Genomic DNA, 16,084 nt, shown 5'->3' on the forward strand with positions numbered 1-16,084 from the left:
ACGGTCGGAGGGGGGAGGTGCTGGGTTTTGCCGTCGACACAGGGGAAATTCGGGGGCTGCACACGACACCATTGAAAAAGGGGGGAGTGGTCGGGGGGGTGTTGGCCTCAAACAGCGACACTGGGGTATAGGTCGAGCTGAGAAAAAGCGAAACATGCACGCTGCAGTTTTCCAGAATTCTTTTCTCGGTCTGGCAAGAAAAGGCGAATTTCTAAGGACTGTACGCGTTCACAGGGGCCGGCGCGGCTCCGCACGGAAGGAAGTAGTCTTGCGACAAGTGAGAGGAGAGCGCAGTTAGTGGACGATGCGTGAGGTGTATGTGCGTTGTGGAAAGAGAAAAGCGTAGGGTTCTGGGTGAGAAACTCGCGCTGTCTTGGCTGTTAGGCACAGTCCGACGAGGAGCCTTCGAGGCCACCGCCCCAGACTGGTTTTCTCGTAGCCTTGTCGTACACGAAGTTCGTCAGAGTCGCCGCCGCTCCCGTTCCTTTCTTTCTCGGCCAGCTGCAGGGCGGACGAGACTTCTTCGAGCTCTCTGCATTCTCTCGTACATACATCTGCTCGGCATCCACCTGCCCAGACCCTTTCCCCGGGACGGGAAAGTGTACGAGAAGCATCAAGCCGTGCGCGACTCCTTTTCAACACGGGGGTTTCTGTTCTTTCCGTGACTACCAGTTAAACTGAGAAAGTGCCTCTATTTCGGATCTGTGTTATTCTCCGCGCATCGATCCTTTGCTGTCTTCTCTTTCAAGCGCCTCAAAATAGAACTCGAGCCTTCGCTGTCCACGGCATTCCACGGACTCAGAACGCGTCCTGGAAGCGCGGCGTTCCCGTCTCATTTTCTTGTCCCTTCTTTCGCTCCACGTTTTTCTCGGTTGCAGAGGTGTTTGTACAACCCGTGAAGCCGCCCTGCCGCCGAGCACTCGCGCCCAAAGGTTCCTCCACGGATCTTCGCTTTCTTTGCGTCCTCAACGTCGTATGGTGCTTTTTCTTTTCTCTTGTCAACGGCATTCCCAATCGCGGAATACGCTGGGTGTCTTTTGCCATTCCATGCGCCCCAGCCCGGGACCCGTGTGCCCCACTAGGTGTACAGACACCCCGGAGCAGAAGCACGCTTCACAGACAGCTCCGAAGGGCAGCGATCGGACACCAACCAGTCAGACCTTTACTTTCTCTCCTCTTTTTTGACAACTTGGAGCTGTCGCTCTTCTCACCGTTTCTCACGTATGTGCAACAGGTAGCACAAAACCCCCTCCACTACGCACGAGTAGAGCTCTTGTTTTCGTACGCGTCTGTCGCGCTTTGTCTGTACACGACGCCCTCCAAGCACAAAGGGAGCCGCTTTTTGCTTTTTTCCCCTTTCAGGCGAAGCGAAAACTCAGTCGCCTCTGGTTCCTTTTCTTCTCTCTCCATGCGAGTCTCCTCTCCCAGTATGTGTGACACACTCTTGCACGGTCACGAGTCGATGTTTTGACGATCCAGTTCAGACATATATATATGTATGTGTATATATATATATATATATATGCTTTTACGTGGAGAGGTACTGACGTTCTACATGTGGACTTTCTCTTAGCGTTCGAGGAACGCATGCAAAATGCGCGGCACAGAGAACCCGTGCGCTTTGTCGGTACACCGTAGATTCTTGTGACGAATCGACAGTCAATTCTTGTTTCCGGAGGAAGAAGGCATGCGCGCTTTCTTTCCAGATGCTGTGACATGAGGGGAGCGACTTGTCAGGCTGGAAGAGGTCAGGAGAGAAAGTGAAAGCAAGTTCCGCGACAGTGGTCTTCTTTGTAGGTAATGGCCCGGTATGAGGCGGTAGGAAACATGGGGGAACCGGCCCCCGAGAGTCGTTTCTCTCTAGTCTCCCCGCGAGAAACTGTCGAAGAAGCGATGTCTCCGTTTCGCCACTCTTCTCTGTCTCCGCTGGGCCAGGCGGCCTCCCCGTTTCTGTCGCCCATTCCCTCTCTTTCTTCGTCGCCCTCGTCTTCTCCCTTTCGATTGTGGGCACAAGCTGGCGAGTACGACGAGCACTGTCGTCGCGCCTCTCCAGGTCCGAACTCTGCGCCTGCTTCTCAGTCGCCTCGTGCGTCTCAGCGAGGGCCGTTGAACCCTCGAAGAAGCCGAGGAGAGCCTCGCTTTGGATGCTCAGCTCCGACCGGCCCCCCCGCGACCGACCTCCTCCAGGCGAAGGCCTTTTTTCCGCGTCGGCCGCGAGAGTCCCAGACTTCAGCCGACGCACGCGCCTCCGTTCGGCAGCCACGAAACTCCTTCTCGTTTCCTCCCGTGGTTCCCGAGTCCCCGTTCTGCAAGGTCGGCGCCTCCTCCCTCTCGCTGCTCTCGAAGAAGCCCCCCGCGCAAACGCCTTTCCGCGTCCCCTCCGCACTCGCTGCCTCGCCCGTGTCGGATGCACATGTTCCCGTAGGCGAGGCGACGCATCCGTCCGCGTCGGCCGGTGCCCGAGCGGCGCCCTCGGCGTCTCCGCTTCGTGCGCCTTTCTCAGTGTCTCCGTCGCGGTTCAACGGTCTCCACGGAACTCCCGGGAGAGGCCCGCTGTTGCTGAGTGAGTTGGACACCCCCTTCCACTTGGTCCGGATGAACAAGGGGACCACGTTTCTCGCAGGAAGGCATGCAAAGACTGTCTTCCAGCCGTCGCCGAGTCCTGGCACCGGGGGTCCCTCGGCCACCGAGGCATCGCGAGAATCGCTGGAGGCGCCTGCGCAGAGGCCTCCGACGTCTGTGTCGGGTGGAGGCGAGGAACTCAAGCGAGAGCAAGGAGGTCCCCCCGGGGCTGCGGTGGGGACTTTGGAGGCGGGGGTGAGGCTGGAGAACTTTGAGGGAGATGGAGGAAGAGATGCGAGGGCTGGAAGGGACGGGAGGCGAGACGAGGATGCGAGACAGCCAAGTCGCTTCGGACTGCGAGCGTCGCGTACAGCAGACTCAAGAGAGACTGAGAGGGAGAAGAGGACCGAGGCTGGTGAATCTTTTGTCGGGTTCTACACATCAGCAGAGAAACAAGAAGTTCGGCTGACTGAAGAAAGAAGGCAGAAAGATCCATGCGAGGGTTTCCAGGACTCCTTCTCCCGATTTTCACCTCATAGCGGAGCTCCACCTCTGGACCAGAGCAGATTTCCGCGGCACTTTGAGTCGAGGGGCGACGGTCCCTTCTCTGCCTCTCCCGTCCAGACAGAAGCCCCGCGGGGCTTGGCAGGAACCGCCGCGTCGAGGGCGAACGGAGACAGCGGGCAAGAGACGGCTGCAGAAACGGAGTCGAGCAGTCCAGGCAATGCAATTCTGTTTTCGGTGCCGTCGCCGACGACGGCGGCAGCCGCGGAAATCCTCCGTTCTCGTCAACTCCTGCAAAAAGCCGAACGCATGCTTCGTGCGGCGACCGTCGTGGCTCCCAGAGAGAAGCCCGAGGAAGGTAGACGAAGCTTCAGCGAACCGCGACCGCAGAGTTCTGTCTCGGGGCTGCCGAGGCCGAGCGACGAGGAAAATGTCATCTACGCGCCGGCGGGCGCCCACGCCTGGAGTGTCAGTCCACCAGCGGCCGGACACTCGCCTCAGAGCGCCGCTCCCGCGGCAGAGGCGACTAACGCGGCCCTGTCTCGGGGTGTACTTACACCTAACGGGAGCAGCCGCGCGGACCCTGCGGCGACTGCTCCCCCGTCTGGACAAACGAGAGAAGACCTCTCCGCCTGTGCGCGGCGCGAGGCCGAGCCGCGCCGCGAAAGGAGACAAGAGGAAGCACAGGCGAGCTCAGGCTACTGCGTCGCCGATCGGGACGCTCCGTTTTCTCGCATGAATGCGTCGGAGGAATCGCTGACACTGTTGGAGACGCAGGAAGGGTCTGGAGGCAATCCGCTTCTCGGAAGCTGGCTCCTCTCCCACGCAGAGATTGCCAGAGAAAGACATACAGGCAAAGAAGAAGGGAAGACGGCAGGGGCGGGCCAGTCCGCCGGCGTCCAGGAAGAACCCAAGAGCGATGGGGCCCCCAAACAACAGCCAAGCAGATGCACAACTGCCGGATCAGGTCAGCGCCTGTCGGATTTCTTTGAGCGGGCAACTTGCTTTGCGAATTTTTATCTCGACCATAAGAGATGCGAGCTGCGGTGCTCGCGGGAGATCGTCGCGTGCATGCAAGGCGCGCTGACCTTTCTCAGGGCCCTTACGTTTGTCAACTGAAAGTGCCTACCACTCTACGATTCACCCGCTGACTCGCTCAAACACATTTTCTCGTAAAGTGTAGCTGTAAGTTGATTCGGTGCATAACCCTTTCAAAATTTTATCCGCAAATATATCTCAGTACACTCATGTGGATGCACGCGCACGTATATATATACATATATACATATATACATATATATATATATACATATAGGTGCATGCATAAGGACGCATGTACTTGCAGGTTCGAGGAACTCTGGGTCCTGGGGAACATGGCTACGTGACGAATACGTATGTTTCATTTCCCTGCTGCATCACCTCCCTGTTTCTGTTCGTATCTTTTCTCTTCGTCAACCAAACGGTCGCACTTGGAGAGTCGTTTATCTTCTTTCTTCCAGTCCGACTCTTTTCACAGCAGTTGCATGCGGTATCTGTCTTTGCTTCAGAGCCTCTGTCGTCTTCGTCGTCTGGAATCGTCTCGGCTGTCCCGCCAGGGTGCGTAAGAAGCTCGCCGCAGAGACAGCGGAGCCGGCTCGGGATCAGGCCTCGTGCGGCGCATACGAGAGATTTCGACGGCGCGCTGTTTTATTCGTCTCTCCCTCAAATGGGCCTCGAGGTGGGTTTCTCGCACGACGCGCAGGCGCCTGCCGAGCGGAGAGGTTTTTCCGGGACCCGCACGCAGTCGGCCTTCTTTCTGTCTGTCGACTCGCGCGTCGCAGAGGCGAAAAGCCAGTCCACGGCAGCCCCATCTGGGGATCTGCCGGGGCTGGGCAGCTCCGCTTGGCTCCCCACCGAAGCGGCGCACAGGCTGCAGTGTTCAGACACCCCAGAAGCCGGCATGCCCGCGATCGCGCTGCCACCGGCGCGATCGCGGGAAGGGAGGGAGCGGCCAGACGGGGCGCATGCTTTTTTGCGAGCAACCGAGGCAGAGCGAGCAGAGGAGGGCGCGTCGAGACACAGCGAAGCAGCCGTTTCCCAGGAGGCGCCGTCGGTTTCAGGAGCCTCCGCGGGCCTTGCGTGCAGCAGGGCAGGGCATCGCGAAGAAGAGGGTGAGGCCGGCGCCGGCGCACGGTGGGGGGAGAGAAGCCAAGCTGGGGAACGAACAGAGGCGTACGGAGAGATCGGTCAAAGGCATCCCGACGGAGAGGTTTCAAGGGCCGAGGTTGAGCAACACACCACGTCGCACTCGTCCTCGCGTTCGGGCTCCTTCTCGGCTCACTCTCAGCAGGTTCTGGGGCTGCATGCGAGCTCGCCTGTCTTCCGGCACTCGCCTTTTCCACTGTCGCCTCGAGAGACTGGAGACCGTGGGGAACACCCCCTCGCACGAACTGCGGATTTTGGGGTTCCCGCGACGGACACCGAGAACACCTCGCCCCTCTCGTTCCGGTCCGCGTCTTCAAAAAGCATTTCGTCCTCGCCCTCGTCGCTCTACCACCGCGGCCTCGCCGCGCGCGAGCACTTCTCCTTCTCCTTCTTCTCTCCCTTTCGAGAGCGCAGCCGGAAAGGCGAGGCTGGTGCCCACTCTGGCGGGACATCCCCGGCGACGGGGTCCACGTCTCCACACCTGGAGTCCGACGCCGATGGACGGGGAGTACAGACACCCGAGGGGGTGGGTGAGCGTGAAACCGCCGGGCAGCGAGACTCCCGTCTTCGGGACCAACCCGCAGACCATTCGGACTTTGCGGCTTCGGGTCAAGAGCTCCAGGACACACGGGCCTTCGGAGGCTACTCGGTGCCCCCTGCTTCCCTGCACCCCGGCGCGCAGCTTGCGCGAGAGACAGGAACATCGCCGTCTGTCTCAGAGTTTCCTCGACACGCCTGCCACAACCACGAAGGGTACAGGGACAGCGAAGCCGGCAGAGGTACTGCGGTTTTCCCCGTGTCTCCTCTCCCAGGCAGTGCACCCCACAGATCGGCCCAGAGAGAGGAGACAGCCACGAAGCAGTACGAGGAGACGCGGGGCGACCCAGAAGACGCGGAGACAGCTGGTGCCTACTTGTCGGGCAGAGGACGTGTCGAGCGGTGGAGGGGGCGAGGACTCGAGGGTGAGAGAGATAGCGTTCTCACTGAAGAACTACGCGAGTCCACACATGGGTACCCGAACTTCCGCTCCTCTGGGCTCCCTGCTGCCTCTGCGTCTGCGCGAAGAGCCGCGGGGCCTCTGACTGCTCAGGCGGAAGTCGAAGAAGAGGGGTGGGAAGGTCAGGAAATGGCAGAGAAAAGAATCTGGGAGGGGCGAGAGGGGCAGGACGGTCGTCTGCATGGAGCACGAGGCCGCGATCCGTGTTCTCCGGCAAGCGCAGATCCCAGAGAGCGAGAGGTTGGCGGACGCTTCGACACTCTCAGCCCGAGTGCGCGAGCTATCGGCTTCCCACCCCTCTCTCGGAGTGGTGAGGTGCATGTACACCCGGGAGGCCGGGGGCCAGCGACCCGCGCCGCGCCGCATGGCTTCGTGGGACGAGAGGAGCATCCACACTTCGGCAGACAGACCAGTCTTTTCGAACAGAGCCTGCAAGCGTTCCAGGAAGACTTCCTCGAACCTTCTGAGCACGCAAGTGCATCTTCGTCTGTGTCTCGTTTCCAGACCGTCTACAGAGAAAGTCAGCGAAGGGACGGTAGGTCTACGGGTGTGGCCAGCGACGGTGGGGAAAGCGCCGGGGCTTCTTGGCGAGGGCCTGCAGAGAGCGCGAGGTTCGGGGCGGAGGCCCGAGTTTCACTCTCCGCTTTCGCCGCCGACGCTCACGGTTGCCTTGAGTCAGACGCCCCAGAAGACGCCTTTGAAGAAGATGATCTGTCGCATATCCTCCCCATGGTCCAGTTCGTGAACGCAGAGCTTCTCGCGGCCGGCTTCGAGGTCTTACCTGCACCATTCCCGCCCTCCACCGCGCCTAGGCAGCGGGGCCCTGACGGATTCGGTCCAGGAGAAGAAAGACTCTTTCATGTGAATGAAAGAGTGCCTCTAGGAGTGGACGGTTCAGACGGAAGACCCATGCAAGCAGCGACCGACACGCAATTGACCAGCCCCTCTGCAGGTCGCTTGCGGGGTCCACGACTCACTGCCGACGCTGCGGCGTATGGACGCCACGCAGAGGGCGAGCACAGAGTCGGACAGGGAAGAGGACGCGGAGCCGAGGACGCTGAAGCGGGCGCGACCGTGGAAAGGGAGACGGCGGTGCAGCGCCTGGCATTGGAGGAAAATGGCGGAGGCGCAGAGGAGCAGAGAGGGGCGCGAGAGATCGACAGCCAAGCACGCGCTGCCCTTCTGTATGACACCGCGTTGACCGTGCCCAAGAATGCAACTGACGAGGCGTACATACAGTCTGAGGTGTACGTACACCGCGTCCTCGAAGCCATGACAGACAAGCTGCATGAGGTTTTGGCGGCGTACCGGACGCGAGGCGAGCGCATGGGGGAGCTCCGCAGAGAGGCCTCGACAGCCGCGGGTCTCGTCGCCAAGTGTAACGGCTTGCAGGAAGAGAAAGAAGAGGCAGCGAAGCAGGTAAAGCGAGAAGACTGAGGGGGACAAGTAGCCGAAGCATACGAGGAAGGTGGAAAGGGAAGCGTCCGAAGGTACAGACAGGCACCTGGAGTGCGATCCGCGAGATAATGGGAAAGCAGAACAACAAAACTCTACGACTACACAGATAACCGAAGCAACCCTTTCCTGTGCAGAGTCTCAAGAGTCAAGGCAGTCTCACAGACATGGACATATGCGTTTTTCTATCTACGCAACCAGCATGTATACTATCTATCTGTCTATATATATACGTATTTGTATATTGTTTGCTTGTTTGTTGTGTTCGCATGTGTATTGTTGCCCCATGGACGTGTGGATCTTTCGTTTGGCTCACCGTTGGTTGAGAATTGTTTTTGGTTTCCTGGATGTTGCAGATCTCGTTGCTTCGGAATCGCGTGAGCGAGTTGGAACGCGAGAAGGCGGAGCTCTCGGTCGCTGCGGAGGGGCATGCAGGCCTTCTGGCGCGTCTGCAGGAAGCTGAGAAGACAGCCCAGACTCTGCGGGGTCAGGCGCGGTTGCAGCGCACCCAGCTGCGGCAGAAAGAAATCGAAAAGGAGCGTCTGGCCGAGAGGCTGGAGACAGTTCTGCGCGAGGAGCAGAACCGCGAAGCCCGCGCCCGCCGCGCCCTGGAGAACCTGGTGTCTCCCGCGTCTTTCGCGTTAACGCCTCGCGGCGAGAGAGGCGAGAAGCGCGACGGCTTCGCGCGACGAGTGGACCGTGGGATGGCGTTGACGGGGAAGAACGCGAACAAGGTGCTCGTGGAGGTGGCGCGACACTACGAAGGCAAAGTGAAGGCTCTGCAGCGAGAAGTCGCGTCGCTCGCCCATGCCCTGGAGGTGTCTGTACACCCCAGGGACTCGGGAGACACCGGCGGGAACGAAAGGCGGCGGTGCGGCGGGCCTCTTTTTTTCGATGAGGAGGAAACGGCAGTCTGCATGCACTTCACAACTGTCGGCACACACCCTGAGACGTGGAGAGAGCAGAAGAAGCGGCAGGCTTCTTGGAGTCGCAGGGGGTTCGAGAAACTGCGCATCTCTGGCTCTGTACCCTCGCTCCTGAAAGCCGACCACGGGGTCGCTTCGGCTGTCTGGACTGCCGAGTTCACACAGAAAGAACAAGGAAAAGAAGAACATGAAATGGGAAGAGGGTCTGCAGCAGATTCTGAAAGAACAGGCGTTGACGCAGTTGCCCTCGCCTCTCAGAGACGATCGCGGAGTGTCGCGGCGTCGACTTCCAGAGAGACAGAAACGAGTGAGTTTGGGGGACGAACGCGTTTCTCTCTGTCGTGCTGCTCCGAGGGAAGAGGCACGCGCAGGCAACAGAGAAGCAGATTCGACGAGCGACTCTGTCAGACTAACGCATTCATGGAAGCAGATCTGCAAGATATCAGCCGCATTCTCGAACACTTCAAAAACGAAAAACTACGCGTAAGCTGAGACACCCAAAAGCGATCGATACACCGAGTTTATTCTTGTGTCTATAGATACGTATGTATATATATTAATATATTATGTGTGTAATCATCTGCATATTCCTATATATATATATATATATGATTCTATTTTCTGTCCGGAGTACACCTGTGATATGTATCTAGGTGTAAGCGCATGGATACGTGTGCGTGTTTTCCTGTGCTGTTCTTGACGTGTTAAACTTGTCCTCCTGTCTCCTCATTTTGGCATGAAATACTCCTCCCCTATATATCGATGTGGTTGTGATAGTGCTCTGTGGGTATGTGCATTTCTTGGCGCCGTTCAACTTGAGGAAGTGCCTTGTTTCCCGTTTTTTATGTCTTTTCCATTTCCGCGTTCTCGACTTTGTCTCGGTGCAGCTTGAAACTCGATTGTCTCGATCGCGCTGCGCGGAGGAAGAAACGCAGCAGCGGCTTCGCGGGCGAATTGTGGAGGTGAGTTTCTCTGTTTTCTCTCGTGCTATTGTATGTGCATGCGAGGCAGTTCACGAGCACCAACTGTTGGAATTCAAATTTCTGCGTAAAAATTGCTAGGGTGTGAATCATCAATGAAAAGCGTTTCAGGCACCTGTCGTGCATTTCCTTTTGGAGCATCTGTGGCAGGATTCTCAGATTCCAAACTGAATTCATTACTTCGTTGAAAGTCACCCAAAACATAAAGAGACGTGACGCAAAGCGAAGTTCGTGCTCTGCGGATCTCCGTCGCCCCAAAGTTTCGCTCTCTGTTTTCTCAGCTCGAGAACCGCGTAGAAGAACTGGAAGCAGATCTCCGCACGCGGCCTACCCTCGATGCTCACCGCCTTCTGCAGCAGCAACTCCTCGACCTTCAAGTGAGTTTTGAAACACCTCTTCTCTCCCCTGATATGCACAGACTCCACCAGAAGGCATCGTTTGTCTTCCTTGCTATCTGTCTATGTGTAGAGGTGTCTCTTTAGATGTAAGAGAGTCTCTTCACGTTTTCGGGAAGTGGAAGAAAGCCGTTCGCATGGGAGCGTCCATTCAGTGTCTCGAGAAACGAAGGTTCGTAGATCTGCATCTGCGAAGTGATTACGTCTCTACAAAGGTATAGAGGTGTACGGCGAACGTGGACGCCTTTCCGAATGATTGCGAGGGACGGCCGACCCTCTGTCCTCCTTCTCAGGATGAGTTGAATCCGAAGAAGCAGGAGAGCTGGAGGCACGCAGATCCGCGGAGCCTCATGCGCCAAGATCGCCTGCAGCGCACACTCCGTTCCTCCACAGTGGGGTTGAGAAACGAAGACCATGCCGCTCTTCTTCAGGTGAGAGGGAGGGACGCTCTAAATGTGAAGGAGGATTCCTTTCTTCTCTTCCGTTTCGTCTCCTGCTCCGTCTGGCCATCGTCCTCTGATTTCTTCAGCGAGAAAAAAGGCTCACGCCGAAAGGCAATGATTTGAACATCTCGCGCCCAGACCCATACGCAAGTCACATACTCATTTTTATCCGTGTACGTTCTACATAATTTTTATCTCTGTATATAAATATATCTTTGTTTATGCACACATACAAGGCACATATTGTCGTAGGCAGACACCCAGATATTCATAAGTTCATATGTTTCAAATGTGTATGTGTTTCCTGATGAACGTGGAGTTGTCCTTAATCTTCGTTTGCTTCGCGAACAACGCACACACGGGCGGAGTGCCTGCATCTCTAAGACCTCAGCGTGCTTATATTCGGAACGGTGCATCGTGGAGATTGTTCTTCTGTGGCAGGCAACTTCCGATCTCTCGTAGCATCAACGGGGAATCCTTGTTTTTTTGAGAAATTGTTTTCTCTGGTGCTTCCTTACCTGTCTGCTTCTATCCAGACTTGCTGTCTCGCCGCAAATTGCTCCCACCCAGAGAAGCTTCCCGCAGTGATCCAGCGCCTTATAGCGACGTCTCACAAACTGCCTCCTCTGGAGTGTTTCTTCGAGGTGAGAATTCGCAGAGACTAAGTGTCTACCCTAATCAATGGGATTCATCTCTTCCAATCGGCTTTTGGCTTGATGGAACAGCGCAGTCTCTTAGCGAAGTGTGTACCTACACTGCTTGAGGAAAAGTCTCCTGATATCGCCGCGACTCCTGCGAAGCGTGTGAAGACACTTGGTTCCGCGACTGTTTCACTGAACTCTTATTTGACCAGCTGCCCTTTGGATGTCTCTTTAGTTTTAAATCATTAATGGTGGGCACCCCTCTTCTTCGGACATGTCTCTCCGTCGGGCGAGGAATATGTGTTTATGAGGCGATGTTTGAACAGGACGCCATCCAGTCTAAGGGGACATCTCTGTGCATGCAGTTCGAGTAGACGCTTGTCCAGAAAAGGTTGAGGGGCTTGCCGATCTAGGGTATCTTGTGCGTTTTGACAGTCGTGTGGAGTGGACCGGGAGAGCGAGTGACTCGCCTTCTGTGCGTGGGGTTCTGGTGTCTCCCTGGTCGAGTCGAATTTTTCTACTTTGGATTATTATTCCTCTTTCCCGTCTTTGTTCTTCTTTTGTGTGCTCTCTTTCTGGTCGCCTGAACGCGTTTTGTCTGTCGCCTCGCGGCCTGTGTCTCGTCGTATTTTCACGCGGAGAAGACGTTCTGTCCTCTCCTAGCGTTCACAAGCCCACTGTTTCGAATGCAGTTTTTTCGTCTTCGTCGATCTTGTTTTTATTGTCACATCTTTTTCCTCTCCGCGTGTCTGTTGGTTCTTCGGAATTCCGCCGCTGCGTGTTTTTTGCACGAGTGCTTTCTCAGTTTGTCGCTCTTCTCGCCGTTGGGAGGCTGCCGACTCCTTCAGAGGCAGACGTCATTCTCTCCAGTCTCGTCGCGATGAGCGTGGCTCGACATGCGGTGAGTCTTGTTCTCTCTTCTGCGGTGCGATCTGCAATTGCATGTTCCCTTCTTTCCTTTTCTCCTCGCTTGCCTGCTCGCGGCCTTCTCAAGACTTATCTGGACTGCGCCTGCCCACTTTCTGTCTCCCTGTCTGTCACTTGGTTGTTCCCCGTGTGTCTCGCTGGCTCTTCTCTGTTCGCCCCTCGCACTCTTCTTTTGCATCGGCTTCTGTCTCTGTGCTTCTTGGGCATCGCGCACTCGTCCGCTGCTGTGTTTCCCTGTCTCCCCTGGAGGCGAGAGCCTCTTCTTTCCGAGACTCTCTTCACCGCAGCCGTTGCTTGACCTCTTGCCCTTTCTTCACTTCGCATCCCTCTCACTTCCCCGTCTTTTCTCTCTCGCCGCTGTCTCTCCAGCACAGGAACTACACGCAGTTGCGGCGGGCCTTTGCGCAGGCTGTCGAGCGAGATTCGACGAAGCCAGCGCGATCCTCTTGGTCCTTCGCCCCTCTCGACGAAGAACTTGAGGACTTGCAGGCCAGACACAGCCAACAGATTCAGCGTCTCCAGCAGACGCAACTCGCCGTCTCCTCGTCCGGGGTGTATGGAAACGACGAACGCGAGCAAAGAGTGAAAGCAACCCTCTCGCTTCTTCGCACACAGCACCGCGACGCGGTCGCGCTGTTCCAGAAAGCCGCTCAGGAGGAGACACAGGCCCTCTGGTGTCTCCTCCCCCCGCGCCCCGCTGTGGGGCGCGGGGGGGTGAGTGCTGCGGGAGAGATCGGAGACAGCGACGGAGACGAAACGACAAGTCGAGAGGAGAAAGAACTGGTGCGCGTGCTGCAGAAGCGCCTTGTCTTTGCTTCCGCCGAAGAATGCGCTGACAAAGTACAGGCCGCTCTAGGACGGGTGAGCAAAGAGCAGCCAGAAGTCGCGTAGAGAAAAAAGGGTGTGCACATGGGGGAAACGGCGAGAAGAAGAGGCGAAAACGGAGAAGAGTCAAAGTGACGAGAGCGAGACGACAGAAGAGTGGGAGTTAAATGCTTGCAAGCTGTGAAGTCGCAGTCTTCTTTTCCGATACGACTTCTTTCCCCCGTCACTGACGCGCGGGACCTGGCGTCCCAGGTGTACAGACAGCTGCTCGCGTGTCTTCACTTTTCGTTGGTGTTTCTCGGGTGCCTCAGGTGGAGCGCTGTCTTTTATTGCCGCGTTTCTCCGTTTTTGTCGGTTTCAGGTGGATGCCCTCGCGGGTTTCTTCCGGATTCTTTGCGAGATGCTACAAATTCCAACCTCTGGAGCCACGTTTGCCCAAGTGAGACACGCACAAACACGACGTCTTCGGAAAAAACGCTTCCCATTTGCCGTCCGAATGATCTCAGTACCAGAGGCCATGCGAGCTTTATTGTACAACGGGACATTAGACTGTTCCTGTGATAGATAAACACATTTTGGATGGCTGCATAACAACGGGTACACATATGTTTGTATATTCACATGCAGAGATAGAGATGTATGTACAGGTGCCAATGACTGGGACGAGAGAACATGTGGGGTTCTTGTGTATGTGAGTCTGTTGAACCTGGTTGAGGACTCTTCGAACTTGCTGTCGTTGGAATTTGCGACTTTCTGCTTTCTGCAGGTTGAGGCGGCTGTCTCGAATCTCGTCAAAGAGAATCAGCAGCAGCATGCGTTGCTCGAAGAGCAGCAGAAGCATCTCCTGCGACAGCAAAGTCTTCTGCTGTCTCTACACCATTCGGCCTCCTCGCCGCTGCCGACGATCCGAGAGTCGAAGGGGGAAGACGAGGAGGAAGAGCGAGAGAGCAGCCCGCAGACAGGAATTCTCCTCAGACACGAAATAGCGCAGCACAGTCGAGACAATGCAGGAGCTAATTCGGTAGAACGACATGGAGGCGACCCTCGTGATGTGTGCCCAGACGCTGAGGCAAATGAAGCAGAGAGGAGCAAACGAGAGGGAGAACAAGAGAAAACGGAGAGAGATGCTCATGCAGCAGCTGCGGTTGCAACAGTCAACGCGCTCCAGCAGCTCCTCAAGGTCGACCGAGTGACTCTTATTCTTCCCAAGCTCAGCGAGTGAGACAGAATGCACTTCTCCCCGTTAAACTGTCCCGAGGGCTGTTCCAAATTGGTGTACACGACCTCTCCATGGTGGGAGGAGGAATGTGGCCGAAAGTGTCGGAGTTCAGTCTCCTACGACTCGAAGGATATGCCATATATCGGCGTGGAACATGATCAAAAAAAAGCAACTCGCAGGGTTCTTTGTCATATTGGCGTACATGACCGCACTCGACTGCTTGAGAGAGCTAACAGCGGTGGACTTCAACTTTTCGCGGCATTCAGAGTACTTCACCTTGGCTTACCTACGGAGCTGGAACAGCGCGCGGGGGGCGAAGCCGAGAGGGACGGAAGAGGAAGACGTGTGTGGTCGTCCTGTGCCTGGTGGCGCAATCTCTGTGTTCTGTTCACGCTCGGCCGTCGTCCGTTTGTGTTAAAGAGGGGTGCTGGGATAGAAAACGCATTCGGGGAATGGCTCACAGCGTTGCGATTCGAATGGCGTTTCTTCTCTCCCCTCACGGAAACCGGTGGTCTCTTCTGGACAGGACGTATGTGCGTGGGAGGCGGTGATTTCGCTCTCTTTCGTTTGCTCCTTTTTCGCCCGCAGGGGGTCAGGTCTCTCTCTAGAGTATCGTGCATGCGATGTGTTTCTCTGAACAGAAGGCATTCACCACCTCTCCGGTCCTTGTCGTCTGCTTCTTCAGGATCTTGGGGAGAGTGCAGCGCCTGACGAATGCCCCGGCTGTCTCACCGGAGCTGTCGGCGGCCTACTCGGCGTCTCCACGACAGGGACCGAACGAAGAAGACGAATAAGGAAAAGGAAGGAGAGACGGAGCAAAGAGGCACTGAATGAAGACCGAAACAGGAGGGACAAGTCAAAGAGGCTTTACATGAAGGCGAAAGAAGGAATAAACGCGTCCGAAAACGCATACAGAACCGAACACGCGTAACCAGGCAGAAACAGCAGTGCAGGAGATATCCTAGAGAGATTACACACAGCTGCGGAACAGAGGGGGAAGATGATTACGAAAGGGGGAGGAACGAACGCGAGCAAGATTATTTGGAATGAGCGCGACCTTCGATCCTCCGGGGTTTGAAAAGGATAAATTACAATGACAATAACTGGATACTCGAGAGCTCTGAAGGAAGCAGCGAAGTCGATGAACAGGCTAGGAGCTTGGGAATGTGCAGAATCATTGTGCCGGAGAAGTTCGATACACGGACAGAAAGGAATAACTAAAGGAAAAGGTAAACGACAATTTGTCAAACTGTGTCTCCAGGTTTTCATCCCTACTTGTAGATGTACACTTTTCAGGATACGTGTATAGGTGCATTGTTTAAACTTGTTCTTCTGAAACGCATAAAGACACAGATACATATATAGAATGGTAGTAGGCAGTTCCGTGGAGGGCGTGAGAGTACAAAGGAGTGATGGTGAACAGTGTCGAGGATGGCACCTGATTTTTTATGAACACAAGCGTTGCTTGTGGCGAAGTTTCAGTGAAAACATTGCAGGAAAAAAGAAAGGAATGGGCAGTGAGGGTAGGCGGCATCGTTTCTTCGGATCCCGGTCTGCTAGAGACAGGAGACGCTTCCTGAATTTGAGGGGCCGTAACAATGTGTGCAGTTGAAGGGAATTTCGACATTTTTGAATGGCTGACCTTTGATTTTGTGTGATATCGTCCCACACAGTGCATCGCAAATCGATTTTTACACACCACGACAAAGGTGCTTCTACACGAGCACCAGGCAATACTAGGAGGACTTGTTAGTCGTCGGCTGACAGCGGTAGCAGTTGTAGAAATGTTACTATATTCTTGCTTATAGTCCCCCCCCTAGTTTGTACGGAATACGTAGGTATATATATATATATATATATATATAGTGACAACAGTAGATTTCCAGCAGCACGTATGTGCGTTTTGCGAGTTTTCCTTTGGTGACGAAAAGGGGGTGTTTGGCACGTTCGTATCCACCCAGTGGTACGTTTCCTGCTTCCACAGTGCGAATATTCGTAGTCTCTGCGACACAGGTGAGACTGCAGG

General features: G+C 55.8%; 1 protein-coding gene across 1 annotated transcript; it reads left to right on the plus strand.

Moving 5' to 3' along the window:
* Positions 1-193: 193 nt before the first annotated feature.
* Positions 194-15,824, plus strand: TGME49_247050 (hypothetical protein). Its single transcript, XM_018780809.1, has 12 exons — positions 194-4,033; positions 4,614-7,666; positions 8,059-9,111; positions 9,516-9,590; positions 9,890-9,985; positions 10,297-10,434; positions 10,983-11,090; positions 11,893-11,988; positions 12,384-12,875; positions 13,201-13,278; positions 13,606-14,057; positions 14,744-15,824. Exons 1-12 carry the CDS (start codon positions 1,801-1,803, stop codon positions 14,850-14,852), a joined length of 7,983 nt encoding a protein of 2,660 aa, XP_018634947.1. The 5' UTR covers positions 194-1,800; the 3' UTR covers positions 14,853-15,824.
* The last annotated feature ends 260 nt before the right edge of the window (positions 15,825-16,084 follow it).

This window comes from Toxoplasma gondii, chromosome XII, assembly GCF_000006565.2.
Source record: "Toxoplasma gondii ME49 chromosome XII, whole genome shotgun sequence".
Lineage (NCBI taxonomy): Eukaryota > Apicomplexa > Conoidasida > Eucoccidiorida > Sarcocystidae > Toxoplasma > Toxoplasma gondii.

Coding starts and splice junctions, on each gene's coding strand:
- TGME49_247050 (XM_018780809.1), top strand. CDS start 1,801: ATGGCCCGGTATGAGGCGGTAGGAAACATGGGGGAACCGGCCCCCGAG. Junction 7,667..8,058: donor AAGAAGAGGCAGCGAAGCAG/GTAAAGCGAGAA, acceptor TGGATGTTGCAG/ATCTCGTTGCTTCGGAATCG. Junction 9,112..9,515: donor TCAAAAACGAAAAACTACGC/GTAAGCTGAGAC, acceptor GTCTCGGTGCAG/CTTGAAACTCGATTGTCTCG.